The sequence below is a fragment of the Typha latifolia genome, chromosome 14, assembly GCF_019914945.1.
Source record: "Typha latifolia isolate L0001 chromosome 14, TyphaL0001v2, whole genome shotgun sequence".
Lineage (NCBI taxonomy): Eukaryota > Viridiplantae > Streptophyta > Magnoliopsida > Poales > Typhaceae > Typha > Typha latifolia.
Genome location: NC_133099.1, coordinates 409,548 through 436,419, shown reverse-complemented (window position 1 = coordinate 436,419; position 26,872 = coordinate 409,548). Strand labels below are relative to the sequence as shown.

At 37.6% G+C, this 26,872-nt stretch overlaps 6 protein-coding genes across 16 annotated transcripts; 5 read left to right on the top strand and 1 right to left on the bottom strand.

The window, feature by feature from the left end:
* Positions 1 to 1,927: 1,927 nt before the first annotated feature.
* Positions 1,928 to 5,055, top strand: LOC140801006 (protein PHOSPHATE STARVATION RESPONSE 2-like). The gene is made up of 8 exons (XM_073155985.1): positions 1,928 to 1,958; positions 2,366 to 2,958; positions 3,242 to 3,452; positions 3,560 to 3,636; positions 3,726 to 3,765; positions 3,927 to 3,981; positions 4,174 to 4,243; positions 4,424 to 5,055. The coding sequence occupies exons 2-8, from the start codon at positions 2,374 to 2,376 to the stop codon at positions 4,790 to 4,792; spliced, it is 1,407 nt and encodes a 468-aa protein (XP_073012086.1). The 5' UTR covers positions 1,928 to 1,958; positions 2,366 to 2,373; the 3' UTR covers positions 4,793 to 5,055.
* Positions 5,056 to 5,380: 325 nt separating this feature from the next.
* Positions 5,381 to 8,247, bottom strand: LOC140800866 (cytochrome c1-2, heme protein, mitochondrial-like). Of its 3 annotated transcripts, none has more exons than XM_073155761.1 (8): positions 8,107 to 8,247; positions 7,830 to 7,955; positions 7,178 to 7,398; positions 6,534 to 6,813; positions 6,378 to 6,449; positions 6,001 to 6,117; positions 5,853 to 5,918; positions 5,381 to 5,771 (listed from the first exon to the last, which is right to left on the bottom strand). In XM_073155761.1, the coding sequence occupies exons 2-8, from the start codon at positions 7,887 to 7,889 to the stop codon at positions 5,655 to 5,657; spliced, it is 933 nt and encodes a 310-aa protein (XP_073011862.1). In that variant the 5' UTR covers positions 7,890 to 7,955; positions 8,107 to 8,247; the 3' UTR covers positions 5,381 to 5,654. The 3 variants fall into 3 exon arrangements, with proteins under 3 accessions (XP_073011862.1, XP_073011861.1, XP_073011863.1); XM_073155760.1 differs by having other exon boundaries at positions 8,087 to 8,201; XM_073155762.1 differs by having other exon boundaries at positions 8,083 to 8,131.
* Positions 8,248 to 9,132: 885 nt separating this feature from the next.
* Positions 9,133 to 11,772, top strand: LOC140800865 (protein NRT1/ PTR FAMILY 5.2-like). Its single transcript, XM_073155759.1, has 4 exons — positions 9,133 to 9,258; positions 9,381 to 9,598; positions 9,675 to 10,243; positions 10,548 to 11,772. Exons 1-4 carry the CDS (start codon positions 9,159 to 9,161, stop codon positions 11,464 to 11,466), a joined length of 1,806 nt encoding a protein of 601 aa, XP_073011860.1. The 5' UTR covers positions 9,133 to 9,158; the 3' UTR covers positions 11,467 to 11,772.
* Positions 11,773 to 12,326: 554 nt separating this feature from the next.
* Positions 12,327 to 16,724, top strand: LOC140800749 (heterogeneous nuclear ribonucleoprotein 1-like). Of its 2 annotated transcripts, XR_012111300.1 has the most exons (3): positions 12,327 to 12,792; positions 13,364 to 14,636; positions 16,129 to 16,724. XR_012111300.1 is itself a non-coding variant. In XM_073155573.1 (2 exons), exons 1-2 carry the CDS (start codon positions 12,571 to 12,573, stop codon positions 14,507 to 14,509), a joined length of 1,368 nt encoding a protein of 455 aa, XP_073011674.1. In that variant the 5' UTR covers positions 12,327 to 12,570; the 3' UTR covers positions 14,510 to 14,919. The 2 variants fall into 2 exon arrangements, 1 of the variants encoding a protein (XP_073011674.1); XM_073155573.1 differs by lacking the exon at positions 16,129 to 16,724 and having other exon boundaries at positions 13,364 to 14,919.
* Positions 16,725 to 17,087: 363 nt separating this feature from the next.
* LOC140800750 (uncharacterized) lies at positions 17,088 to 22,275 on the top strand. 8 transcript variants are annotated; one of them, XM_073155575.1, is made up of 8 exons: positions 17,088 to 17,488; positions 17,618 to 17,883; positions 18,548 to 18,919; positions 19,653 to 19,676; positions 19,759 to 19,871; positions 21,539 to 21,659; positions 21,756 to 21,981; positions 22,056 to 22,275. In XM_073155575.1, exons 3-7 carry the CDS (start codon positions 18,841 to 18,843, stop codon positions 21,818 to 21,820), a joined length of 402 nt encoding a protein of 133 aa, XP_073011676.1. In that variant the 5' UTR covers positions 17,088 to 17,488; positions 17,618 to 17,883; positions 18,548 to 18,840; the 3' UTR covers positions 21,821 to 21,981; positions 22,056 to 22,275. The 8 variants fall into 8 exon arrangements, with proteins under 8 accessions (XP_073011676.1, XP_073011677.1, XP_073011675.1 ...); XM_073155574.1 differs by lacking the exon at positions 18,548 to 18,919 and having other exon boundaries at positions 17,099 to 17,488; XM_073155578.1 differs by lacking the exon at positions 18,548 to 18,919 and having other exon boundaries at positions 17,101 to 17,488; positions 21,539 to 21,669.
* A 1,190-nt stretch (positions 22,276 to 23,465) lies between these two features.
* Positions 23,466 to 26,562, top strand: LOC140801498 (very-long-chain aldehyde decarbonylase GL1-6-like). Its single transcript, XM_073156663.1, has 10 exons — positions 23,466 to 23,626; positions 23,709 to 23,935; positions 24,044 to 24,276; positions 24,364 to 24,583; positions 24,671 to 25,052; positions 25,139 to 25,246; positions 25,368 to 25,572; positions 25,690 to 25,787; positions 25,891 to 26,064; positions 26,186 to 26,562. The coding sequence occupies exons 1-10, from the start codon at positions 23,567 to 23,569 to the stop codon at positions 26,372 to 26,374; spliced, it is 1,896 nt and encodes a 631-aa protein (XP_073012764.1). The 5' UTR covers positions 23,466 to 23,566; the 3' UTR covers positions 26,375 to 26,562.
* Positions 26,563 to 26,872: the final 310 nt, after the last annotated feature.

The following is a 26,872-nucleotide window of genomic DNA, read 5'->3' as shown; positions in this document are numbered from 1 at the left end:
TTACTTTAGCATATATAATTGAATGGATGTATATTTTGTACGCACAATTTATTATATATATATATATATAATACAAACTAGAAATTTATCATTATAAATTAACAAAATTAAATATAATTAAATTGCTTCTGGAAATTTCAATTGGTGGATGCATAGCTGTTAGATTCTTTTCAGCTCAGCTCAGAGTTTCAAATATTATTCATCAACTTAAATTTAGTTTCAAAAGAGAAAATAAAATTAATATATAAATCTCTGATATTTCTTTCGTTCTTTCTTCTTCTGGTCTTTAATTATTGTTCAATGGAATAAATAAGATAACGGTATAAAAAAATTGGAGACAAAACAATGGTATAAAGAAATTCTTTTATTATCTTAAGTAATTATTTTAATCATAAATTAATTTTGATTACTTAAAAGAATATAAAACAGCCAGAAAGGATCTATTAAGTAAAGCACATTGGTTTTGTATCCATCCATCATCCAAACCATAGAATGATGACAAGATTATCATCCACTAAACTTCCAAACATTACCATCATCCATGGGAATTTTGCAGATAAACCCAAAAGGAGATTTTTATTTTTTTAGGAATTAAGAATGCATCAAATATCAAATGATAAGGCTCCTAAATTAATTATACCGTGGTGCCCCTAAGGTGCCATCAGCAGCATAACACAAAATGAAAGTAAACTTATCTAACATGAGTCGCCAACCATTTGACAGCACAGTTTAATTATCTAAATATATGATTAACAGTAATTTTGTTGAAAGTGCCGGAGATGCCTCTATGCAACACTAGATAGAGGCATCTCCGGCCATCAAAATATCACCGGCCAACAAAAACAAAATATCAGAGTCAGAATCTCTACAAAGTCAACCTACTCACAATCTTTTACACGCAACACCGTGATCTTTTATAATATTATTAGTATTTGACATTTTAGGCTACTATTGCCTTGCCTTGGTCGACTTGTCCACTGTAGATAATAAACCAAGATTAAGAAATTATAGCAGCCAGTGGATGGTTTAATTTAATCTGAAAGAGGTAATTAATGCCTAATATTTGCTTTAATTTATACTGTTCAAAACCAATACATGGGAAATGATATAAAATTATTTGGGATAAGTTAAACAAATGTTTTGAAAAAAGATATTAAGCACGTCGAGGGGCTTAGATAAGCGTTCTTGTTATGCAAATGATATTATTTAAAGTAGTCAATTAACATCAAAAGATTCCATCTCAAAGACTTTGATTTAAAATAACGAAATATTCTCTAACAATACGGGCTCTAAATCTAATACGAATGTATATACGTAATTTGTCTCCCATTGCTCGTCGTTAGAGGGGGGGTTTTACTCCTTTTGAGATGGAACTCGGATTCCTTCTCCTTTCCTCTCAAAAATCTCTCCTTTCCATCACTTCTCCATCTATAAGACCGCTATTTGATTCAAAGGAGGTAAGATTACGAGAAACCCACTTCGATTTTGCACTATGCTATCTTTGTCTTTATTGTTTTCTTTCGATTTCGTTCGGTTGCATTTGATGGCGGCTGAAGAATCCTTCTTTTGGTTGCATGTAGATTTTTGGATGAGAGTAGGAAAGGCCCAATTCGATCCTGCCTCTCCTTTTGCTTATAACTAAGTCGAATTAATTGGACTGAGGATTCCTTCTGCATGTGGAAATATATTGGGTTAAAATTTTTTAACTTGTCATGTGAAATCTACTCTAACAGTGTTTGTTACCGAGACAGGATGATAATATTGATGAGATTTTTTTTTTCTTTTTCTTAATCTAAATGATGGAAATGGATTAGCTTCATTCAAGATTTTGGTTCCCATAAAATGATAGGCGGAAAAAGTCCCAATCTGATGCTACTGTTAGTTTGGATTGTCAACCAATTTATAGCATGTGGCCCATGTCCCATGCTTCGTTATCCGTGCTTATGGTGGAAATAATGGTATATTTTTGTGTATTAATCTCTTATGAACTTGCAGTCTATTTTGAACTTTTACGCTTTTATGACAAGGCTCTTTCTTTCTGTTTTAGTTAAATGTTCTCATACCACAGCTCTAACTAGTCCTATAGAACTATAGAGGACATCACATTCAATCGATAATGCCCTCATATTTTACTGCTAATGCATAATATAATGAATTTTTTAGAAGAGTCCTGCTTCATTTCTTGTTTTCATTTTCGTGGTTGAATCTAATTTATGATACTCCATATACAGGGCCAACGATACATGTAATTTATAGTTTTCTTTGTTTTGGAGAACAAGGCAATGACAGTTGTCATTCTGCAGATTAGAAGGATAAAAAAGATTGTATCTGAAGTGATATAGGTTGACCAATTTTATCTCTGTAGGAATCAAAATGAAACAATTTCATAACAGAGGCATTCCCATGCTTGTTTCCTCATCTTTACACGTTCGACCTTCCCCTATTGAAGAGAAGTATCCCAAACTTCTGGATTCTCAACAGGCTTTAATGGAAATGGAGCTGAGAAAAAACTCTTTGGCACCACTCCAAAACCCTCTGATGTCCAATAATGGGGTTTATGGGTTTTCACTTTCAGCAGCTCCAGTGTTCGATTCAGATCTTCATATTGACGCAATATCACCTCATGAGAAGCATACTTTCGATGCTCCATATATTTCAAAATTGTCAGATCGCAATTCCTCCTTGCCCTCCACATTTTCATTATATTCAGCAACATGCCAACCTTCATTGAATACTTATCCTGAAGAATCTGCTGAAATTACTTGGCGTCCAGAATCAATTCAAGGAATAACTGATTACCCAGATCATGTCAATCTCAACAATCAAATCCAAGAAAATCACATTACTAATCCTGGTGACATCAATAAGCAAGATGAATGGTCAGATTTGACGGGCTTAATTAATGAAAATTGGAGGGAGCTACTGGATGATAGTGATACCACTGAATCTCAGACAAAGGTTTGTACATTTGCATATTAGACTTGGAGATTTACTTTTATATGATGCTATGTATATTATCTGTGAGAGATAACAAGATGTTTAATACTATGAAGTTATGGTATGTGAATACAACTAGCAGATTGGTGAAGTAAGTTCATCAAAGAAGAAAACTAGTTCTTATAAGTGTTTATGGTATTAATTAATGCTTATTATGAGGCTAAGGAGAGGACTATTATAGTATTAATTAGTGCTTACCCAGATTGAGCACTCCTCTTGAACTTATATGACCTTCTTTTTATAGGTAATACATTCAGCAGTTCATGTGCCTGCAGACTTTTCAGTTCAGAATTCACAAACCCATCTATCACTTCCTTCCCATTCCAGTGAGCTTTCTAATGCCACTGGTCCATCTTCTTCTACAAATGCAGCTCCAGCCAGGTCACGAATGAGATGGACACCAGAACTCCACGAACTCTTTGTAGAAGCTGTAAAGAAACTTGGTGGTAGTGAAAGTAATTGTTGCTCTGTGGAACACGTGTTATTTTTATTTATATATTTTCTCGCTAACTTATTATGCTTTGAGTTCGTTGCACTAATTTCTGTTTCTTCTGCTCTATAGAAGCAACCCCTAAGGGCGTGCGGAAGCTCATGAAGGTTGAGGGTTTGACCATCTACCATGTAAAAAGCCACCTGCAGGTTCATCTTTTGTACCCTTTTCTGTAGTTACATAAGCTTTATCCTTTTAGGCCTTTTATTTTCTTATAGACCCTTTTCTTATGTTCCAGAAATATCGAACAGCACGGTTCAGACCAGAATCAATAGAAGGTTTGCCAATCTTGTACCAATTATCGTAACTTTTGGTGTTAGTGTTGCATTTTTATTGCCTCTTTTTACTTATTAAGTATGTCATGTCAAATGGCTAATATTCTCATGCGGTTCCACTGTTTGAATTTGAAGACCACTCACAGAATTTTCTCACGTGGCAGGAATGTCGACAAAGATTACTCAAATTGAAGAAGTCTCATCTCTAGACTTAAGAATGTAAGTGGATCATTGCTAAGTGGGACTTCTGTAACTTCATTTACTATCTGTACATATCAATTCAATTTCTCTTGCTTTGGTGCTACTGTTTTCCACAATTCTAAAGAAATAAAGCATAAAGTGCATAGTCAGAGGGCTCTCTGATAAGGTTCATACCAAGTCAAACCTGATCCTATCTCTCTTTTTTGATAGGGGTACGGGGATCACTGAAGCATTGAGAGTTCAGGTTGAAGTCCAGAAACAACTTCACGAACAGCTTGAGGTACTACTGAAGTACTGATTAATAATTGTTGCAGTAGAAAATGATGAGATAATACTGCTGAATGTAATTCTTAACAGCACATGCAATATTTTCTCAAGTCTTTCTCTAATGGATCTCAGGAAAATTGTTATTGGAAAGGATTGTTTGTGTTCAACTAGGTTATATTCTTTTCCTCTACAGATTCAAAGGAAGCTGCAGTTGCAAATTGAAGAACACGGGAGGTATCTTCAGATGATGTTTGAAAAACAATGCCAGGGCATCGACAAGATCAAGGCGTCGGCTAATATGGACGAGTCATCTACCCAGTTGTCAGAGCTAACAAATTCTATTGACATAAGGGAAATTCCTGAAAATGATCACGCCAAAACAGATAAGCGCTCTCCTGGTGCAGGACTAGCAGCAGAGGACTCTCCACAACTTATTGACAGGCATAAAATGCTCAAGCATGATAGTAAAATTGAATCCAATATAGTTGGTGGTTCTTATTCCCCACCCTCTAAGAGGTCAAGACATAATTATGTGGACTTATCGGCTACACCAGCAATTTAAATAACAGAATTATGCTCATTGATATGCTCAAGAGAAGTTCATATTTTGGTACAATCAGGATTTCAATACCTTAGCTAGCAGTTTTCCCTCTTACAGAAATTGCTTTCATATAAATGATGTTTGATAATAAAAAGAACAAGATTTATTATTATTATTATCGTGATCATTAGTACCTGATTCACAAGTGCTGAAATTGGTGCTTTAATAAACGTGTTCTGGAAGATGGAAATGTTGAAATAAAGGATAGATAACTGTTGCAAGAATCTGCGTTCTGTACTGGCATATTTGATCTTAAAATTTTTGTATACACATATTGTACGCATTGACAGAATATTACAATGCATACTCTTCTTATTTCTTCTGATCGATGGCATAGTAGGTGCCCAGGGTTCTTGTTACAAGTATTGGACTTCACAGCTCCCGTGTCATGCAGTTCAATAGAAACACTGGACGATGGGTGCTTTAAACAAGGATCTCATGAAATAAGATGATCTCAGATAAGACTTGAACTAAGAGAACTTTTACCTACATCAATTATTTTGTGAAATAAGTGTCCAGTATTACTAATCCGTATCAGCTGTTCACTAGTAGCATGAAGTTGAATGAAATTTATTTCATCAAAGTTGAACCAAAATGTATTTCAGAATCCGACGACAACAAAAAAGCCCATTTGAGAAATAAGTTGAGGAGATACCACTCCATACCACTCCACAAAAGAATTGCTCAACAATACGATGCATAAGTAATTCCTACTTTAAACCATTGAAAAAGATCAATGGGAACACAGGGTACAATAATTAATTAAAGACTTCTTATTTTCCGATGTTCTCACAAGAAAACCAAGAAGGATAGAAGATCATCATCAGTTGACAACATCAAGAATCAGCTTTCTTGACTTCAAAACTGACCACTTCATCCGTCGATAATAAGCAGCTTGCATGAGAGCAAGAGACAATACAAAGATCCACTTAAAACCCATCTGCATAAAATGGATAAGCTTCATTATAATCCAAAATGATAATAGAAAAAATCCAGAAGTCCAAGAATCGAAAATGATTACCAGTTTCCTCTCTTCCATTTCAGGCTCTGCTGCCCATGAAAGGAATGTAACAACATCTTTTCCCATCTGAAAATTGAGACGTAGGTTTCAAAAGATCAGTATGCAGAATATATCAATGTTTTTAAAGATGTAAAGATGGAAAAGTTGCCTGTGATTCAGTTGCAGGAGTGCCATCTTCATACTCAATTGCACCATCAATAAGCATCTTGGGCATAGCTATTGCACCTCCAGGGAAGTAAGGATTGTAGTTTAGGCCCTCCCTAATCTAAATTCCAGAAATCATGAGCATACATAATAACCAATCCTCCAGGATATTAGTATGTAATAATAGACAAGTGCTTAATTTCATCCTCACATAAAGTGATGATTATACAACAATTGTTCATCGGGTGTGCACTCTAGCCTGTGTGAATGACTCAAGCAATGAAGATAGCAGTATCATGCATGTGTTTGGTTTGAGAGAAGACTGCATGATATCATTCAGAGGAATGACGAATACTAAACATAAGAAGGCCACATAATTACCGTAACACCTGCAGGAGGATCACGATAGCCAGTAAGAAGAGCAAAAACATAGTTTTGGCCATTGTGTCGAGCCTGGTTAAAGATGAAAAAAAAACATTAGTCAAATGGAAGAAGATAAAAACAGAAGGAAATTTGAATTAGTTTACAAAAAATTACTTTAGTGATAAGGCTCAAGTCTGGAGGATATGCCCCTCCATTTGCAAATCGTGCTGCTTGTTCATTTGCATACGGCTGAGGGAAGCGATCACTTAATTTACCAGGACGAGTGAACATTTCTCCTTCATCATTTGGTCCATCAACGACCTCTATCTCAGCAGCCATAGCTTTTGTCTCCTCTTCAGTGTATGCCACCCCGACAAGATCTCGGTATGAAATAAGGGACATTGAATGGCATGAAGCACAAACTTGCTGGTAAACCTGATGGCCCCGTCGTATTCTGCTCATGTACAATATAGATATTATAGATGTAATTGGCATGTATAAACAAAAATAAAATGGTCATCTAACTGAAGGAGATTGGCTTGTTTTAATATTTCGCATGAATAATTATTGTTTCATCGAGGAGTAACGATGCACATCTACCCTACATATGTGACATGCATTCATGTTACCTCTCCTTTTGCAAGAAAGTGCTAAGAAAGTAAACAATATATGCTCATGCAGATTCTCTAAACAACTTAATCATCTGAATCTCGAAGGCCATAATCCTATTACTTTGACAGATTTGAAACTAGCAGAATAAGTAAATAATTCATAGAAAGGATGGAGTTCATGATAACGAAAGGGACACAGTGGCTTACGATGCATGGTCATAGGAACTCAGAATGCCTTCGTGAGGCCAAGGATAGTTGGGACATGGAAGTCCATGCTCAGCTTCATCAGCAGATGCTACGGAAGCAAAGCTCAATATACCAGAAATACCAGCTCCAAGAAGAGCAAGTGCTCTTATTGACTTCACACCAGCAGATCCAACTCTCTCTTGATCCTGCTTAGATGCAAATGATGACAGCAAAAGCGGAGCCTGCAGTAGTCAACATTTCAACAATTATCCAGAATCGAACAGCATTTTCTACCATTTTTCCAATGGATCCTGCTAGAATACATATATGGACGCTCTAAGGTATGGAAAAACATATAAATACTTTATTCCAATTAGGTTATCTAAAGAACGCCCAGAAATCTTTCGTGTCATCATGAATGTAAATTTTTTTAGAAGATCTAATCCCTCCAAAACTAGACATCACTATACCGTTTACGACCTAACAAAGAACTTGAGTTACGATTTCCTCTCAAAACCTGAATTCAATCAGTAGAATCACATCAAGGCCCACTAAAATAGTATCATTTTGAACTAAAGAAAGAAAAAAGATGAATATATAAAAGGATGAGCTACTACTTAGTATATCAAATGGCTACCATCATAATCTTTAAGAAGACAAGGGGAATTCTTACACATGATTGCAATTGAGATTTCCTCCTCAAAATCTGCTGGATGGCTCTTCCGGTGGCCATCGGAGTAGATTTTTTCACCAAAGCGGAGATCACTAAGAGAGCGGATCACGAATGCATGTCAATTTCCTGCATCAAAATTACAACTTGAATCACTATCTAACCCCCGAACCACGCAACTCTTTGACCAAACAATCGATCTTGATAGTGCCACGAAACCATGAGAATCTACAATAGCTAGAAAGATCGGGAAGACCTACAAGATGTGCGTCGGATCTACCTTCCGATCCTTCTGTGGATTTAGGGTTCCAAGACGGGGGGAGACTGGAGAGAGATGAGTAGTAGTCTCTGGGCCTCTGATAATTTGGTCAGCGGATTGGCTGGTCCACTCGATGTACGACAAAACAACGTGATCAAGAAGCTGCCACGTACCCCAGTTCCTTGAATGATATTTTGCAAATAAAGGACCTCATCTGCAAATCATATAAAGAGAAAGGGGCTATTTTGCAAAATAAAGCCTCTTCATTGATGAAGATTGAAGAGTGCAAAACTACCAGTGTGAGCTCCAGCACAAGTCTTTTTGAAATCTTTATATTGACAAATCCTCTACTGCCATTAATGTCCCATAACACAACCAGAAAGAAGAATTTTATAACTCTACATCTCATTGAGACATAATTCTTTCAGGAAACCTCAAAGATTCCTTTACTTGAGCAGCAATGGTGAGTTAACAGACTAGGTGCTGATCGATGGGTGGAGATTGTAGTTGCATGACATATGACAATGACGAAACAAATGACGAGTGTCAAAAGGTCAACGGTAGCCGGGTAACGACATCCATTGGATAGCATGGCTAAATGGTAATGGTGGCCAGTTTGTGGTGGATATGTTGGTAATGAGGAATGATGCAAAGTGAATGATATTATAGAAGTATATAATTAAGTGGATGAGTAGACCTCATCAATTCTATAAATGCTAAAGATTCAATGTTGGTGTTCTTTTTCATGCTAATCACCCATAGTGGCCAACCTACTGTAGAAGGTCCCAGGCTGCAGCCCAGAGTGCAGCATTTCTTGCATCAGGGTACATGGCAGCTTGTTATTGGCAGTCATGGATGAACTAGCTGCTGTCGGGTAGCCAATTCATTGCAGCTGATCTGCTCCTCAGAAAGGGTGGTTCTATTTTGAAGCAAGTAAGCAGTAGGAAGTGCTAATATTCCTTCACGTGCTGCTTTAAGACTTGTAAAATTTATCTTCCTTTGTAGAATATGATCACAGTGGTCTTGTCTATAAATGAAGATATAGAGAGAGTTTTACTGGTAAGAATTCATCGATGGAGGAGGACTATGCCAAGGATGGTTCAGTTGATCTCAAGGGCAATCCTGTGTTGAGATCTAAGAGAGGTGGCTGGAGTGCCTGCTGTTTTCTTGTCGGTAATTAAATCTCAAAACATATCGCCTTTCTGCTTTCGAATTCTTCAAGTTTTTTCATAGCTAGACTATGAAATACTAATGACATGAAGCAGCTAATTGATGCATATTTGGAGTTCTTGCAGTGTATGAAGTATTTGACAGGATGGCCTATTTTGCAGTATCAACAAACTTGTTGATATATCTAACCAGAAAGCTTCACCAGGGTACAGTTGAGGCAGCTAATAATGTCACCAACTGGGCCGGCGTCGGATTCTTAATGCCAGTTTTCGGTGGCTATATTGCTGATGCATACTTAGGGCGATACTGGACGTTCGTGATTTCCTCGTTGATATTTTTACTGGTAATTATTTATACTCATTCCTGTCTTAAGAATACAAGGAGTAAGCTCAATTGATAGTGTTAAACTTTGTGAACAGGGAATGTGTCTACTAACAGTAGCAGTTTCAGTGCCATCACTGAAGCCACCACCTTGTGATCAAGCCACTATTGCAGCTAGTTGTGAGCAAGCATCAGCACTGCAATCAGGTGTGTTCTTCACTGCACTCTACATACTTGCAGTTGCATCTGGAGGAACCAAACCGAACATTTCAACCATCGGCGCCGACCAGTTTGATGATTTCGAACCAAAGGAGAGGGCTCAGAAGGCTTCCTTCTTCAACTGGTGGATGTGCAGTATCTTCACAGGGACTCTCTTAGCCAACACTCTGCTTGTCTATGTCCAGGACACTGTGGGTTGGTCTCTGGGATATGGACTTCCTACAATTGGGTTATTAGCTTCAGTATTAGTCTTCTTTGCTGGAACTCCCCTGTATAGGCACAAGGTGCCTCAGGGAAGTCCACTTACAAAAATGGCCAAGGTATTGGTGGCTGCAGTTAGAAAGAGGAGAGTACCACTTCCTATGAATGCACTGGAGCTTCATGAATTGGAGTTGGAAGAGTACAAGAACAGAAACAAGTTCAGAATCCTCTCCACAGATTCAATGAGGTAACTTTTCTCCTCTTTCTTTTTCTATATTTTTTTTCTTCTGAGCTTGATAGTAATTGAATAGTAGCTGTGCTAAAATAGTTCTTGCATGACTTGGAGTTGGAAGTAAGTAACATAAATCTTATATTGCTATTTTTTTCTTCACTGTGATCAGTATCAATGTAGAATTACAGGATTTGCTCAAAAGCTCAAGTAACTCTGATGATTGATTCTATCAGCAGTAAATAAGTCAAGTGTTGTAGCACTTGTCATGATAGTAGTTGCATCTCATGTATCCTCTTAGCTAATATATATCTGACTGCAGATTTCTCAACAAGGCGGCTGTGAAAAATGGATCAAACACACCCTGGATGTTGAGCACAGTGACTGAAGTAGAGGAGACAAAACAAATGCTAAAATTGACTCCAATCTTGCTTGCCATGATCGTTCCTGCAACGACGATCGCTCAGGTTAATACACTCTTCGTGAAGCAAGGAACTACTCTTAACCGACACATCGGATCGCGGTTCCAACTCCCTCCTGCTAGCCTTTTGACATCCACAACAATCTCAATGCTCACCTTCCTAGTTGTTTACGACGTTTTCTTCATAAAGATCATGAGAACATGGACCAAGAATCCTAGGGGGATAACACTTCTTCAAAGAATAGGAGTTGGCCTAGTTCTTCACATCATAACAATGCTAGTTGCATCTCTAACCGAGCGAAATAGACTACGAGCCGCGAGAATTCATGGAGTTGATCAAAATGGAGGAAGAGTTCCACTCACCATATTTATACTGCTTCCTCAGTATGTGCTCATGGGAGTAGGTGATGGTTTCTTACTTGCTGGAGAACTGGAATTCTTCTACGACCAAGCTCCTGAGAGCATGAAGAGTTTAGGCACTTCCTACTCATTACTTACTTATGGCATTGGAGACTTCCTCAGCAGCGTTCTACTAACAACTGTTTCTAAGATCACAGCTCGAGATGGCAAGAAGGGATGGATTTCAAACAATCTTAATTCTTCGCATCTCGATTACTACTACGCCTTCCTCACGATGCTTAGTATCTTCAATTTCATCTTCTTCTGGTTTGTTGCTAAGTTTTATAGCTACAAAGCTGAGGTGTTTGAGCCATTCCAAGAAGCAGAGGAGTATCATGAAGCTCACAAACAAGCTGAGGTGTTTGAGCCATTCCAAGAAGCAGAGGAGTATCATGAAGCTCACAAACAAGTGCGTTGTTAGAGTTCAAACAATCTAAATTCTTCGCAGCTCGATCACTAAAACGCCTTCCTCGCGATGCTGTGTGTCTTCAATTTCATCTTCTTCTGGTTTGTTGCTAAGTTTTAGATCTGCAAAGCTGAGGTGTTTTGAGCCATTCCAAGAACCAGTGGAGGATCTTGAGAATTCATATGTTTCAGTATGTCAGAAGTAGCCTACGAAAAAAGATCTTATCAGGTGTTCAGCAGAGTTCTCTGTTTCCAATTCTGGATTCCTTTGGAGTTGCTCTTTTTTTTTTTTTTCATGAAATATATTTGCATTATATTTCTTGATTAATTTAAATGTACCATTAAGTCTTCTCCTTAAATTTTTCATTAGAAATTCTGATAGAAATATTTTTAAATTTTTGACTAATTGATGGATAAAAATGCCCATATATTCCTTCTATAAATTATCTTCACCTTTACATATATTAAATTTCAAACTAATTTTCTTTAATATTTCGAAATCTAGTTCTATATAGAAAAGGAATAGAAAGTAAAAATATTTTTATCCATCTAATTAGGTGGTCAATTATTGAAATATTAGTGATATAATTAGATAATTCAGGGTAGATATAACTATTTTTTTTAAAGTGAGATGTGAAAGTGACACGTAGTGATATATAACGAGGGGTTAAAATATAATTAATCTTTAAAATAAAATAATGACGGTAACTAAAGTTCGAAAAGCCCTTGTCGAGGCCCATGTTCTCCGCAGGAATTTTCCGGTTCTTAGGGGGTTATATGCCAAATACCTGAAAATAAATATTTTACAGGGTGTAAAGGTGAAATTAAGACGCGTTGTGTAAAACACTTCCCTCGCACGTGCGAGCAAAGCGACCGAACCCTACCTTCGTTCTCCACCGTCCGATCACTCCATCTCAGCCCTCAGACGGAAAAGGAGTAAATATCCCTTCGCTCCTCTCCCCTTCCCCACTTCGAGATCTTTTCCTCTCCGCCGTGTTCCGAGCTCGGCGGTTCTCCATCGTCTTCTCTCTTCTTTTCCAAGAAGGTCCTCTTTTTTTGGTTTAATTCCTTACTTCGATCTAGAGAGAGAAGAGTTTTTGCGTAGAGAGAGGAGAGCTTGATGGATTCGGATCAGGGGAAGCTGTTCATTGGGGGGATATCGTGGGACACGAACGAGGAGAAGCTGAAGGAGTATTTTGGGAACTATGGGGAGGTCTCCCAGGTGGTTATTATGCGGGATAAGGCTACCGGAAGGCCAAGAGGTTTCGGATTCGTCGTCTTCGCCGATCCATCGCTTCTCGATCGGGTCCTCCAGGACAAGCACACTATCGACGGCCGCGCGGTTTGTTCTTTTCACCTCTTCCTATTTCGTGAAGATTGCTCTTTTCCGGCTAATAATTTGATGTTTCAATCTCGGGTTTTGCGTATCTTTTGTTTTCTCTCTTGTTTGGTTGTTCTGTTGTAGCAATGCTCGAGATTTGGGCTTTTGGCATGCTCTTTTATTTATTCTTTCCGGGATTTACAATTTTGGTGGTGTTTCGGGTCAATTTCTCGGAGTTGGGGCTTTTGTAGCAAATCGTATTGTTCTTTTAAATTAGAATAAAGTTTCCTGGTCTGCGTGTTTTAGATGCTTAATATGCCGTATGCCTTTTTCGTTACATGTGTTGTTCTTGGTCTGTTCAAGCATTTTTACACCTTTCTGGTTTAGTTTTTAAGCAAACAAAGCTTGGTACTTTTAGATGTTTGACATGCCATATATATATATATTTCTTCTTTTTCTGAGGCATGTTTGGTTGTCTTGGGTTTTGTGCTAATGTAATCTGCATCGCTTTGCAATTTTCTGTGTTTAGCTAACAAAGTCTGTGTATTGGTCCTTTTCCTATGCTCTAATAATGCCTACTTATCATTATCAGGTGGAAGCCAAGAGAGCTCTTTCTAGAGAGGAACAGCAATCCTCTACCAGGTCTGGAAACCATAATGCGGGGAGAGCAGTTGGCGGAGGTGTTGCTGGAAATATTAGGACCAAGAAGATTTTCGTGGGAGGGTTGCCCCCAACTCTTACAGAAGAAGGATTTCGTCAGTATTTTCAGAACTATGGCAATGTGACTGATGTAGTTGTTATGTATGACCAGAACACCCAACGCCCGCGGGGCTTTGGGTTCATCTCTTTTGATACAGAGGATGCTGTTGATCATGTGTTGCACAAGACCTTCCATGAGCTTAATGGCAAACTTGTTGAGGTCAAGCGTGCTCTTCCAAAAGATGCAAACCCCAACACTGGTGGCAGCCGATCAATGGGTGGTGGAACTTACCAATCCTATGGTGGTTCAGGAGGTAATACTAGTTCTTATGATGGTAGAATGGATACCAACAGGTACATGCAGCCACAAGCAGGAGGTGGTGGGTACCCAGCTTATGGCTCTTCAGGATATGGTGCACCAAGTTATGGGTATGGAGCGGCAAACACTGGTGTTGGTTATGGAGGCTATGGTGTTGGTGGCTATGGAGGTGCTGGTGCTGGGTACAGCGGGCCTGCTGGGGGATATGGAAATCCAAATGTACTTCCAGGTGCTCCAAGGAGCCCCTGGAACAACCAAGTTCCGACTGGTTATGGCTCCGCAGGATATGGTGGAAATGCAGCTTATGGCGCTGCTTCCTCATGGAACAATCCTGGCAGCGGTGGTGCTGCTGCTGCACCTACTGGCCAATCACCAGGTGGGGCAATGGGATATGGCAGCCAAGGGTATGGCTATGGTGGATATGGTGGTGCAGAAGGGCCTTACGGTAGTCAAGGTGGGTATGGATCTGCTGGGGGTCGTGGTAGCGGTGGTCCAACTAATAACCCAGCTAGTGGCACAGGAGAACAAGGTGTTACTTCTGGTTACAGCGGAAGTGGTTATGGTGATGCAAACGGGAGCTCGGGTTATTCAAATGCTTGGAGGGACCCTTCGCAAGGAGGGCCATATGGAGCTTCTCTGGTTAATGGGCCTCCTGGTGGAGCAGCTAGCTATGGTGGTGGTTATGTTGGTGGTCAAGGCAGGCAGCCACAGCAACAGTGATGATCAGAAGTTATTTCAGTTCCAGCTGGGCCTTCCTAACTGGAGATTGCTTTCTGTTTGCAGCCGAGGCCTGATTCAGTTGGTTTTCGGCCTTTGCACCTCTGCAGAAAGGAAGATCTTTTGCCTGGTTGGAATGCTTGATCTCAGTAGTAGACTAGTTGCAGTTCTCTATGTTGCTTGCATATAATTAGTAGCTTTCCTGAGGATTACTATATGCCTCAATCTTAGTATTTGCTTTTGAAGTTCATTTACTTTTTAAGTATGCGTGCACGTTGGTAGCTATATGTTCTAGAGCTTGTTCCCTAGCTTTGCCTCTTGCTAAAGGCTAGAGTAGCTTTATGTTTGATCTTTTCTTATGTGCTATTAGACTCTATGTGTTATGATAATATATGATTAAGTATGTTTTGGTATTGGATATTAGTATCAGTGGTAGAGGTATTGAAAATGTCTTTTGATTCTTAGCACTGCTTACAACTATCTCAGTTTACTTTTTTGACATGATAAGGAAAAATAATATGGTCTTGCTGTATGTGGGTATAAGACAGCAGTGATTGGTTCAATCGCAGTAGCATTGCTTCATTCATAAATGATAGGTTAAGATTACAGATGTAGAGTATTTTGTGGTATTGATGAAATTCTTGATACAAAGGAATGAGTACAAATTTCAGTGGGTAGAAGAGTTGGGGGTCTTTGATTCTTAGCACTGCGACTACTGTCTCTGCTTTCTTTTCAATGAGAAAATCATTTGATCTTGCTGTAGCTGGTATTGACAGTGGTGGCTTATTTTGTCACAGTAGCATCAGTTTATTCTTACATGATATGATTTCGGATGTATAGTGCCATTTTACGGTATTCGGCTATTCACTCTGTTAACTCAAAGCAATGAGTAGAAGGAATCTTTTCTGATTCATAGCACTTCTTTCTGCTAAGGCAGTATTCTTTTTGCGCATGATAAGAAGAAAGATTCATGATCTGTTGTAGCTGGCTAATATCTGACAGTGAAGGCTGGCTTTGTTGCTGTAGCATCAGTTTTCATATATGATAGGATTTTGTATATAGAGTACAATTTTGTGGTATTCACATTTCTCTGGGTCAAAGCAATGAAAAGAAGGGATGTTACATTATTCTAGTACTACCTCAGTTTCCTTTTTGCACATGATAAGGAGAAAGATATATGATCTTGCTGTAGCTGGCTAATATCTGACAGTGGTGGCGACTCATTGAAATAGCATCAGTTCATCCATATACACCAAGATTATGGATGTGGAGTATAGTTTTATGGTATTCATGTTGTTGATGCAATGCAATGAGTAGAAGTATCAAACAAGTATACATCTTGAGAATATTTTTGATTCGTTTTGCACATGTAAGGAGAAAGATTTATTGTCTTGCTTAGATGCATAATGTTGGAAAGAGGTGATAGAGTTCATTGCAGTAGCATCAGTTGCATGCTTGTAAGATAAAGAGTAGAGCTGTAGAAGAGTAATGGTGACTTCTTTTCAGGATAGAGTAATCTTCTGAGCAGTGTATCTACAAGTCATAGCAAGACTAGTAGTAGTTAAGAGATATCTATCAGTGGCATAATTGTTTCTCCCCTTGTATTTTACCTTTTTGTACAGGGGATGCTGCCCTTTGGTTGTGCACCGCTACCTTGCCTGCTGCTGAAAGTTCTTGCAGGGCGAGGCAGATGCATCAAAGAGCTTGCCGCGCAATTTTCTGATGCTTAGGGATGAGGATTTCGATCACTGAAGATGGTCTTCATGAGTTCATGTCATGGCTTTTCAATTTGGAAGGAGTGATTGGTGGTCGAACATCAAACAAAATAAGTGACAACCCAGTTTCTCTCATCATTATTGATCAATATTTCCATTCGCCGCCATTTTCACCCCTCCTCAGATGATTTTTCTATTTTGTTCCTTCCTGGTAAAGTTGAATTGGAGGAGCAGTGTTTGATCTGCAAATTCTATTTTCACTTAGACACTAGGTTGTCACTTAGGTATTCATGAGATTCAACTAAGATTTACTTGTTGGATTTGCTGATGTTGATTGTATCAATAGGAAGTGCCGGAGGAACCTTTAAGCCGTATGCTTGTATTGTCAGATGTTTCTCTATCACTTGTCATGCTGCTGTGTAGCCCATTAGAACTGATGCCTGCCATCAGTCAGAATTCTGGATCAGACTGTGGCTAGTGATAAAAATATTCTTGAAGACTAATTTGCTTCTTATAATTGATGAAATCTTTTAGGTGTCTTTGCTTGCCACTAATATATTTAGTTGAAAAATCTTGATACCCACATAATAGTATCAGACCCATCTCCATTTTACCACAAGTTTCCCGAAGGATAGAAAGAGATCAAATGTATTAATTTTATCCAATCTCTAGTTAAATTTGTTCATCTCATATACAGTGTATAACTAATAAGCATTACATATCAATATTTTTTCTCCTATTTCTTTCACTTGCTTTTAACGAACTGAAATTAAATAAATATTATATCCTGCGGGATTATATAATAAGCCAAACTCACATAAAGATTGGACGGTCCACTGTCTACAAGTAGGTGGCCCACGATAAGTAATGGCACCTTCTAAAGCGCACCTTAGCACAATCCACTAAGCTTATAACTAAGCTGGTCCCGGAAAGCCACCATTCCTATTGGGCACTTCTCCAGCGAAGGGCGGATATTAATATTTTTTTACGTTCACCTCCCGCCTCTCAATTTTAGCTTCCCTTCCTTTGCAAAAATTAACAGAATCGGAATCTTTTCGATGGCTTTTTTGTTAAATTCCCACGCTTGATGAATTGGTCTGTCCTCTTCCTTCCTTCGATCTTTCTCCGATCAATCGGTGTTTGCGAAGAGATTATTCTTTTCTGGTGAAGCCCAACCCGACCCGAGTCCAGTTTTGATCTGCTTCCGATGCGGTTCGACCGAATTGGAGCTGGTCTTCAAGTTTCTTCGTGGTGAACGTTGGATATGGTAAAGATTTTGCTTCCTTTTCTGGATTGGCAGTAGATTTAGATGATGTCTTCTTGAATTAAAAGGTTTTCGGATCAAAATATGGATCTTCTGAGACTCCTTGGGTTCTTCTTTTGTCTTGATGGATAGGTTGAGTTCTGGATCTGCGACACATCCTGGTAGTCGGTGATGGATTCGGTTCGTGTGGATGCGAATCTTCGTAATGGAGGCAAGTCGTCTTCTGATTTGGACCTAAGGGAAGTAGTTGATAAGGAAGAGGAGGAAACTAACTCCCTCCTGCCATCTGCTGTGAATGGAGGAACGCAAAGGAAGAGGCAGAAGAATGCAAGGAGGAAAGTCCAGTGGAACGATCGCAACGGCAACAAGCTTGTCGAAGTCGTGGAGTTCCAGCCAAGGTGTGTTTTTTTATCAGCGCATAGATTGTTTTATTATATATATATATATTTTTTTTTCTTTTTCTTTTCCCACTCTTTTATGGAGTTCAGATCTTTAAGTATACTGACAATTTCATGTGAAAAATTCTTGGACATGAAATATTTTCTCGGCCTTTTGAAACCTAATCAGTTGTATTACTTTTCTATGCATCTGCAATCAGAACGGAATATAGTTTGTTTTTTAGTGTATTGCTTTGATAATTTCAAACTGCATCCTCAAAGTGCATACTTTGAGGCCAGCAAATCCATAATATTTCTTAGTACAGACAGCAGTATTAGTATAACGTGATTCTTTATATATTTCATACTAAGGTAGTATCGTTTGATATTTATTGAATACGGCGAGCATGTTTAGAGATTGAATGAAGGGAATAAATAAATTCTTTCTGTAAGATATAATTTCTGAGGTTATGAAGACTGTGTTTCTAGTACATGTGGATGTGCCTCTTACTCATAAGGACATATTATGACCTCAACCAGGAGTTGGAGGTAATGTTACATGACTCTACTTTGGTATCATCTGTTCAATTGTTCCTTTACCTGGTTTAAGCCTGGACTTTGCTAAAGGTATATGCTATTTTCAATATCCCTGGTAGAAGAGCATGAGATTAAGATGGCATGGCAGGTTTAAGGACAAAGCGTTGTCTGAGATCTATTAAGAGAATGGTAAGAGGAAAAAAATAATGGCTTCTTATATTTGGTGGATGGATGACGTGGAGCAATGTTAACAGACTGAAGCATGATAAAGAGGGCCCTGATGCAACAGTGTCAATTTAAGAGGGTTTGAATGGAATACAGTATCAGTTTGTTGGATGGAAAGAAAGTCAGGAACACTGCAGATGATTCTGTTCTGGAGAACTTGACAATTATTGGTAACCGGTTGCCAAGTAGGATCCAGGAAAAAGTGGCAATTGTTGAATGAGGCCTGTTATCACCTCCCTCTATGCCTGCAGCACACAATGTGTTTTTACCTTTTCTTTTGGCGTCTTTTGTTTTGGTAATTCCCTTAACATTTAATTCAAGATAATCATCTGTACTTTTTTTTAAAAAAATTTGTGTGTGTGGTTTGTTTGGGGGTGCTGTTCTCTGGTAATAGAATACATTGGGAGGCCAATAGTAGAATGGGAGCTCAATGTTTAGTGGTCTTCTGGAAACTCTGTGATCCAGAGTCAACAAAGGATGATATGTAACTATGTAACGTGGTTCTGTAAAGATTTGATACCCTTTCTTGCCTTGTCTCTATTTAAGATGTGGACCACTTATCTGGCTACACTTTTGCAAACTAACATCAAAGTGAACGTAAATTTCAGGAGAACAACAAAGGGAAATATGTAAAGGAAGAGCAGAAGATTTAGGATTTGTCAAGTGCACCTGAAATGAAATGATTCTTTAAATTCTCTGCGCACACATTTGCATAAAACCACCAAATAAATATAAGATACTGAAAATCCTTCTTTTGTATTGATAAAAAAAAATCCTTTTTTTTGGTGTCTAGATGTAATAGTTTCTATTTGCTCTTTTACCTAAATATCAGTTGATTGCTACAGTTAAAATATGCCAAGGATGATCATGTCTTAATGAAGAAGTGCTTTTGCAATCCTGCAGAGTAGTGACAGTTATGAAATATGAATTCCTATCTTTCCTTGTAATCCTAGAAATCTAAAAATATTTTAATTATTGTTTTTTCTGCTTACATATGCTCAAACTTCTCTTTTAACTAATTTTTGCAGTGATTCCAGCGACTCCGAGGACGAGTATGCAGATTCTTGTACCTGTACTATTTTGTAGATCACTTGCATATGTGTGATCATAACAAGAAAACTGTTATTGTCGCAGCTCCAGTGATGGGTTCTCGATTTGGGATTATGCAATTGTTGGTTGTGCTCAACTTTGCTGTTGCTTGGGTGGCCAAAGGTCTCACTCGTAGAAGCAACACTAACATTATCAAGGTGCTGACTAATTTTCCTACAATATCGTTAACTATAAGTGATGATTGGATTGAGCACTTGTCACTTGACCATCATACTAAGGTTTAACATATTGTCGAAAATATGCATTCTGCTGGTATATGAAGATCATAGAAAGGAATGATATTGCTCTGTTTTGATTAATACCAACCAAATGTGATATCTTAGGTGGTGTTTGGATGTGGAATAATTTTCTAAACTAGTTTAGTTACTTATTTTTAAATTTGAATGAGAAAGCTTAAACCAGTTTAGACTTAAATTATGGTGTTTGGTTGTAAACCGGTTTAGCAATGTAACTATTATACTTGATGTGATATGATGTTCAAATTAAAGTGGAGAAGAATAGTGAAATTGCTTTGGGAATTGTATACTAATTAACCAAGATACCCTTTAGGCTTTAGTTGATGGATGAAGCACACCTCCACAATATAATTTAAATCAGCTTTAATTTGTGTTGAGTTTGTATGAGAAAAGTGCCTACTAACCTGGATTTAACATGTAAAATGTGGTTATCCAATATTAACACTCGTTTTGATTATTAAATTATTTTGTCTTTGACATCTAATACCCATTTCCCCTAAAATATGGTTATCCAATATTAAAACCTATTTTGACAGTTAAAATTACTATTTTACACTTTTAACATGTTTTTGATGTTTAATACCCAATTTGCACTGCTTGCTTGTAGGTCCACAGTGCATACTTGTAGGTTCACATTGTATGCTTGTAGGTCCACATTGCATACTCTTCATTTTTTAACTTTTAATATGATACCTTAAATTGGTGTAGGAAATATGGGTTGTAAACGGGTTAGTGATGTCATCTTTTTTTTTATTTGACATGAAAAAAATAGTCCTTAAGCTAAATAAGATGTGAATTTAGGAGGAATTTTTTAAAAGACTTGTGAGGAGAGGACAGAAGAATTAAAACAATAATTGATTGAAATGATGTCTTTTAAAGATAAATATATTATGGTAGTGGTGGCATTTTTACTTTTGATTTGACATGCAAAAGTCTCTATAAATCAGAATAAGAAGTGGGCTTAGCAAATATTTTATTAAAATGACTGTGAGAAGCAAGATGGAGAGAATCATTAAAATGATAGTTAATTGAAGTAATATTTTTTCAAATACAAAATTATTATTTTATTTTGTTATTAAAATGGTTTAACTTTGTGATCTAAAGTAATTTTAGAGAGAATTAAGTATTATTAAACTAGTTTTAAGATAAGGTACTGAAGCAGTATAGTTCTCACTATACTAGAATAAAGTTATATTTAATTGACATTCAAACGCAGCCTTATAGATTTTTTGCGAAGTACATATCATCAACTTATGAAGTTAGTTTGATTGTTATCTTGAGATGAGTATGTATGTGAAAAATATCATGGGAAATTGTATGCTTGATGATTTCTGTTTCTGAAAGTGCAAAGTTCAGAATATAATTTGGGTGTAAACCATGTACCTCATTTAATGGTAATGCTGTTCATGATGAAAGGATATAGGCTTGCATGCTTTATTATTTGTTCTTGAGGTATGAAAAGAGAGAAGGAAAAATTAGACCGAAAATATTTATTATCGCCTCTTGCATTCCCTTTCAAATCACCTCAAACAGTACCCTTATCCTAACTGTCAGAAAGTTATCAGCAGGTACCCAAATGGATGAAAAGCTTTGGTGAGATCATTTACTATCCAAAGATTTCAATTATGTTGGTAGGAGGAAGTGTTCTTATTACCAACAAACCATTGAGCTACGGATATGGAATGACAGGTCCAAAATTGTAACATCCATAACCCAGTTTTGTCGACTGTAGGTTTGGCAAAATTTCCTATTCTTTGGTTCATTTGAATTTATATTCACCCCTAGGTGTTGAGCACTCAGGAAATGAGGATATCCAGCCATTACTGTCCAACATTGAGCCTTTTGTTTAAAGTTGGAGGCAATTGATGCAAATACTGGTGGAATGTAGTAATAGAGATTTGTCAGAGGACATTAAACCTGGGTAACTTTAGTCTTTGTGAGCAGGTTGATAGTTGGCATGTGGGTCCTCCTATCTTACAATGGTCAGCTTGAATGCAGGGAAGGGTTCATGGTATGTGTCATTTAGCTATTTATACAATTGTAAGTGTTTGCAGATGTTCTAATTATGCTGGTTCAACCTGACAGAATGAGTAAATGCATGGGGCTATACTTGGTTGCAGACTTGGAGCCTTTCTCCTACCTATATTGGGTCCACCTCGCATGTCCTTGTATGTGCACCAATACATTATTTTGTATATATTTGATGACTTGAGCAGGCTTTCGGATGTACATTATTAATGTGTTAGTCCGCATCTGACTGCGTACTTCAACTGATTCATATGGATACACTGAATCCTAATCTTAATCCTCGTTAGTGTCAGTAAAGAGGGGAGAATTTTATTTACAGGATGCAAAACTCATATAATACAAGATTGTTAATGAGATAGCTTGATATTAGGGGGTGTTAAACGAGACGAGCTTGGGATAGTCGGCTTTGGCTTAAGGCTCGGGTTAGCTTAATTCGAGCTCTGGCCAAACTATAAATCAGTCTATGTTTAAGACATAAATCTGCTGAGCATATTTTCAATCCTTAATTAAACAAGTCGACTTCAGCTCCTAATATCAATTCAAGTCGAGATCAAGCTTATGTTTATTTTGACAGCCCGACTTGATACATGCAACCTAAGATTAAACGTGCAAAGAACAAGGTGGCATTTATCAAAGTAATGAATTGGCTAGCAATATTTTTCACAAGCTTAATTCGACCTCAGGCCAAACTATAAATCAGTCTATGTTTAAGACATAAATATGTTGAGCATATTTCCAATCCTTAATTAAACAAGTCGACTGCAGCTCTTATCTAATAAACAGTTCCTAATCTCAATTCAAGTCGAGATCAAACTTATGTTTATTTTGACAGCCCTACTTGATACATGCACCTAAGATTAAACATAAAAAGAACAAGGTGGCATTTATCAATCCTACCTGTTATCAGTTTGGGGGAGGTCCAAAGTAATGAATTGGCTAGTAATACTTTTCAACAAGCTTCTAAATTTGATGGTCCTCAATTTGACAGATAAACTTTGGGCTTTCATTTTGGCTAGTTAAGATATTCAACATATTCTTAAAAAAAATACCTTTAGAATAAATAGAATGTGCTTAGAAGCTAATTAAAAGTAGTAGCTTGCACATATAATGAGAGGAGTCGATCATAAATTTTGAATTGGGAGGTGATTTTTTTACCCCCTCTATTCTAGATTAGACCCAGGTTAAAATGCAGGCTGAAACTAATGCTGTGATAATATCTTCCTGGCAAAACTGGAGAACTTGGAGCCCATGGTATTTATCTGCCTACAAATTTTAGCAAGCAGTAGTACTAAATGGCTTACCTTTTGCATGTTTGAATTAATAAATACACCCATGCATCCTGGTACAGAGATGCAGTGAGCAGTCACTGGTTAGGTAACTCTTACAGCAAGACATAAATATATAGAATATACTACCATAATTTATGGTTATAAATAAACATACTCTTTCCAACAAACAATCCAAGAAAAAAGCCACTTACACATTGAAAACAAAGAGAGAGAGAGAGAGAGAGAGAGAGAGAGAGAGAGAGAGAGAGAGAGAGAGAGAGAGGGGGAATTAAGGAAGAAATGGCTTCACAACCAGGTCCTTTGACACAATGGCCATGGCAAAGGCTTGGAAACTTCAAGGTATATATATCTGTATACTAACTCACCACCTTATTCTTCTTCTTAAACAAAGTTTGATTAATTCTTCTTTCTTTTTGTGAAGTATTTGATACTAGCACCATGGGTGGCACACAGCATGTACAAGTTTGTATCAATCAACAATGGCCATGAGAAGTATTTGTTCAACTTCTCCATCTTCCCCACTCTACTACTTAGACTTCTCCTCGGCCAGCTTTGGATCAGCATCTCTCGCTACCACACAGCCAAAAACAAGCATAAGATTGTCGACAAAAGCCTCGATTTTGATCAAGTTGATAGAGAAAGAAACTGGTATGCGTTTACATTTACATATCTATCTATCTATCTATCTATCTATCTATCTATCTATCAAAGATGTGGTTATGTTCCGTTTGATTGAGAAATGAATGATGATTGCAGGGATGACCAGATCATCTTGACTGCTCTGTTGTACTATATTGCAAACTTGGTGCTTCCTGGGGTAGCTAATATGCCATGGTGGAATATTAAGGGAGTAGTCATCACCATTCTTCTTCATATGGGCCCTGTGGAGTTCATCTACTACTGGCTGCACAGAGCTCTGCATCACCATTTCCTCTACTCCAGATACCATTCTCACCACCATGCTTCCATTGTCACTGAGCCCATTACATGTAACTAAATATTCCTCTGAAAATGTTTGAACTTTATGTCTTGTTTGATGATTCGCACAATTTTTCTATGTTTCTGATCATTTGCAGCTGTTATACATCCATTTGCTGAAGAAGTTGCCTACTTCCTACTCTTTGCCATTCCTCTGTTAACCATTGCATTAACGCAAACCCCATCCATAGTTGCAGCTGTTGGCTACCTCATTTACATTGATTTCATGAACTACTTGGGCCACTGCAACTTTGAGCTTGTTCCAAAATGGTTCTTTGATATCTTCCCACCTCTGAAGTACCTCATGTATACTCCCTCGTAAGTGTAGCTACACATTTATAGTTCTTTTGTAGCTACAAACTTGAGTGTGCTCTTAATTTAACTAACAAAGATGGTGTCTTGTAGGTTCCATTCACTTCACCACACAAAATTCCGAACAAATTACTCGTTATTCATGCCTTTCTACGATTACATATACGGTACATACGACGTATCGTCGGATGAACTGTATGAAAGATCTATAAAAGGATCAAATGAGGAGGAGAGCCCTGATGTTGTTCACTTGACCCACTTGACAACCTTACAGTCTATTTTCCATCTTCGCCTAGCATTTGCTTCATTGGCATCGAAACCATATACCTCGAAGCTGTACTTGAGTCTTGCGACGCCGGTGGCGCTTGTATCAGCTCTGCTGACACAAATCTTTGCAAAGACATTTACTCTGGAGAAGAATAGATTGCAGAAACTCCAGATGGAAACATGGGCAGTACCAAGATATAAGTTTCAGGTAATATCTGCTCCAACTTTTACTATATATGAGATGCTGTGATTTGGAAGGCTTTGATTTGAGGTTCTGATTAGTTCTTTCTGCAGTATAAGTCATCAACTGAGAGAGATGTGATCAACAGCTTAATTGAGAAAGCAATCTTAGACGCAGAAGAGAAGGGAGCCAAAGTTATCAGTCTAGGCCTCTTGAACCAGGTAAGCTGAGCTGATGTGCTGACATAAATGTCCAGCTTCTAGATTTTTAATTTTCTTCAGCTGATCTATAAATTGTATCTATACTTCCTTAGTATTCTTTCTTTGCATTGTATAATTCCAGGGTGATGAACTGAATGGATATGGAGAATTTTACATAAGAAAAAACCCAAATCTGAAGACAAAAATTGTGGATGGCACCAGCTTAGCTGTTGCGGTAGTTCTTCATAGTGTTCCTGAGTCCACCAAAAATGTTCTCCTGATAGGAAAATTTTCCAAGACATCATATTTTTTATCTTTGGCCTTGTGTCAAAGAGAAGTTCAGGTAGGTCAATTAATCAGAGGTCCTGGTAGTACTCTTAATCTTGATAAAACTGCGATGAAATAGCATCGAGTTCTAGTATTTACTCTGCAATATTAATAATAGTCTTTAATAATGCAGGTAGAGGTGGTCCAGAAAGAACTCTATAAGCTCCTAAAGTTACAATTGCCTTCAGAGTTACAGAAGCATCTGGTGCTATCTGATAGTTATACAACAAGCAAGGTAAAGTTACAACTGAAGATAAACAAACAAAAATTAAATTAAACTTTCTGAAAGAAACAAAACACCAAAGAAGAAGTAAAATTATTCATGTGATCACTTGCAGATTTGGTTGGTAGGAGATGGAGTGGGTGCTCAAGAACAAAGCAAGGCACCAAAAGGAGTTCATTTCATTCCATTCTCTCAGTTCCCTCTCAAGACTCTGCGCAAGGACTGCACCTATCATTCTACTCCAGCACTGGTGGTCCCAGAAGAATATGAAAACCTACATTCTTGTGAGGTATTTCTATAACAAATCTTCCAAATTATTGCAGTATATATGCATATGAATCTTCTACATTATAGAAGCAGTCGTTTATTTTCGATATGAGCTAGTAATTAAATTGTGGATTTGGTTTCAGAATTGGCTGCCAAGGAGGGTGATCAGTGCATGGAGAGCAGCTGGAATAATTCATGCCTTAGAAGGATGGAATGCTCATGAATGCGGTGAGGCGGTGATCGGCGTTGAGACTGCGTGGCGTGCCGCAATTACTCATGGCTTCCTTCCATTTCCATTTGACGAGGGTTGCAAAATATACAGAGAGAATTGAATGATGCATGCAGACTGTGATATATATATAATTATATATATATATTCTGCTCTAAGTTGTAAGAGGATTGAGTTATGCTACATTATGTCAAAACTTTGCTAAAAGTTGAGTTCATGTTATGTGGTGCTCAAACTTTATTTTTCTTATCCAGTAATACATATATTTTAGATTGGCCAAATTATAAAGTACTTTTATTTGTGACATCTAACCTCCTCCTAGTTTTGATCTATCTGTAATAGTCAAACAATTGTTAGTTTTAATACAATAAGACTAAATTAGGAGGTTAATGGTAGTTAGTTAAAGCAAACGATTGGAAGTTATATAAAATTCTATCCAGAAAAAGAGAGAGAGGTGAAATTATAAAATTTTGGAAGAAGGGTATTAATAAAAATAAATAATGAAAAGATAGGGTGTTAATTTCAAAATTACCATTTATTTTCTAAATTATAAAATGGGGGTGGGGGTGGCACTTTGAATTTAATTTTTGCATATAGCCAC

Excerpts from the sequence above, each read along its gene's own strand:
- LOC140800865 (XM_073155759.1), top strand. The coding sequence starts at position 9,159 with ATGGAGGAGGACTATGCCAAGGATGGTTCAGTTGATCTCAAGGGCAAT. Across the intron at positions 9,599-9,674 it reads CCTCGTTGATATTTTTACTG|GGAATGTGTCTACTAACAGT; the intron begins GTAATTATTTAT and ends CTTTGTGAACAG. Across the intron at positions 10,244-10,547 it reads CTCTCCACAGATTCAATGAG|ATTTCTCAACAAGGCGGCTG; the intron begins GTAACTTTTCTC and ends ATCTGACTGCAG.
- LOC140801006 (XM_073155985.1), top strand. The coding sequence starts at position 2,374 with ATGAAACAATTTCATAACAGAGGCATTCCCATGCTTGTTTCCTCATCT. Across the intron at positions 3,766-3,926 it reads CAGACCAGAATCAATAGAAG|GAATGTCGACAAAGATTACT; the intron begins GTTTGCCAATCT and ends CTCACGTGGCAG. Across the intron at positions 3,982-4,173 it reads TCATCTCTAGACTTAAGAAT|GGGTACGGGGATCACTGAAG; the intron begins GTAAGTGGATCA and ends CTTTTTTGATAG.
- LOC140801498 (XM_073156663.1), top strand. The coding sequence starts at position 23,567 with ATGGCTTCACAACCAGGTCCTTTGACACAATGGCCATGGCAAAGGCTT. Across the intron at positions 25,053-25,138 it reads TACCAAGATATAAGTTTCAG|TATAAGTCATCAACTGAGAG; the intron begins GTAATATCTGCT and ends TTCTTTCTGCAG. Across the intron at positions 26,065-26,185 it reads AAAACCTACATTCTTGTGAG|AATTGGCTGCCAAGGAGGGT; the intron begins GTATTTCTATAA and ends ATTTGGTTTCAG.
- LOC140800749 (XM_073155573.1), top strand. The coding sequence starts at position 12,571 with ATGGATTCGGATCAGGGGAAGCTGTTCATTGGGGGGATATCGTGGGAC. Across the intron at positions 12,793-13,363 it reads ACACTATCGACGGCCGCGCG|GTGGAAGCCAAGAGAGCTCT; the intron begins GTTTGTTCTTTT and ends TATCATTATCAG.
- LOC140800750 (XM_073155574.1), top strand. The coding sequence starts at position 17,781 with ATGGAGGAACGCAAAGGAAGAGGCAGAAGAATGCAAGGAGGAAAGTCC. Across the intron at positions 19,872-21,538 it reads GCAACACTAACATTATCAAG|GTACCCAAATGGATGAAAAG; the intron begins GTGCTGACTAAT and ends AGTTATCAGCAG. Across the intron at positions 21,660-21,755 it reads CTACGGATATGGAATGACAG|GTGTTGAGCACTCAGGAAAT; the intron begins GTCCAAAATTGT and ends ATTCACCCCTAG.
- LOC140800866 (XM_073155761.1), bottom strand. The coding sequence starts at position 7,889 with ATGGCCACCGGAAGAGCCATCCAGCAGATTTTGAGGAGGAAATCTCAA. Across the intron at positions 7,399-7,829 it reads AATCTCAATTGCAATCATGT|GCTCCGCTTTTGCTGTCATC; the intron begins GTAAGAATTCCC and ends TGACTACTGCAG. Across the intron at positions 6,450-6,533 it reads ACTTGAGCCTTATCACTAAA|GCTCGACACAATGGCCAAAA; the intron begins GTAATTTTTTGT and ends ATCTTTAACCAG.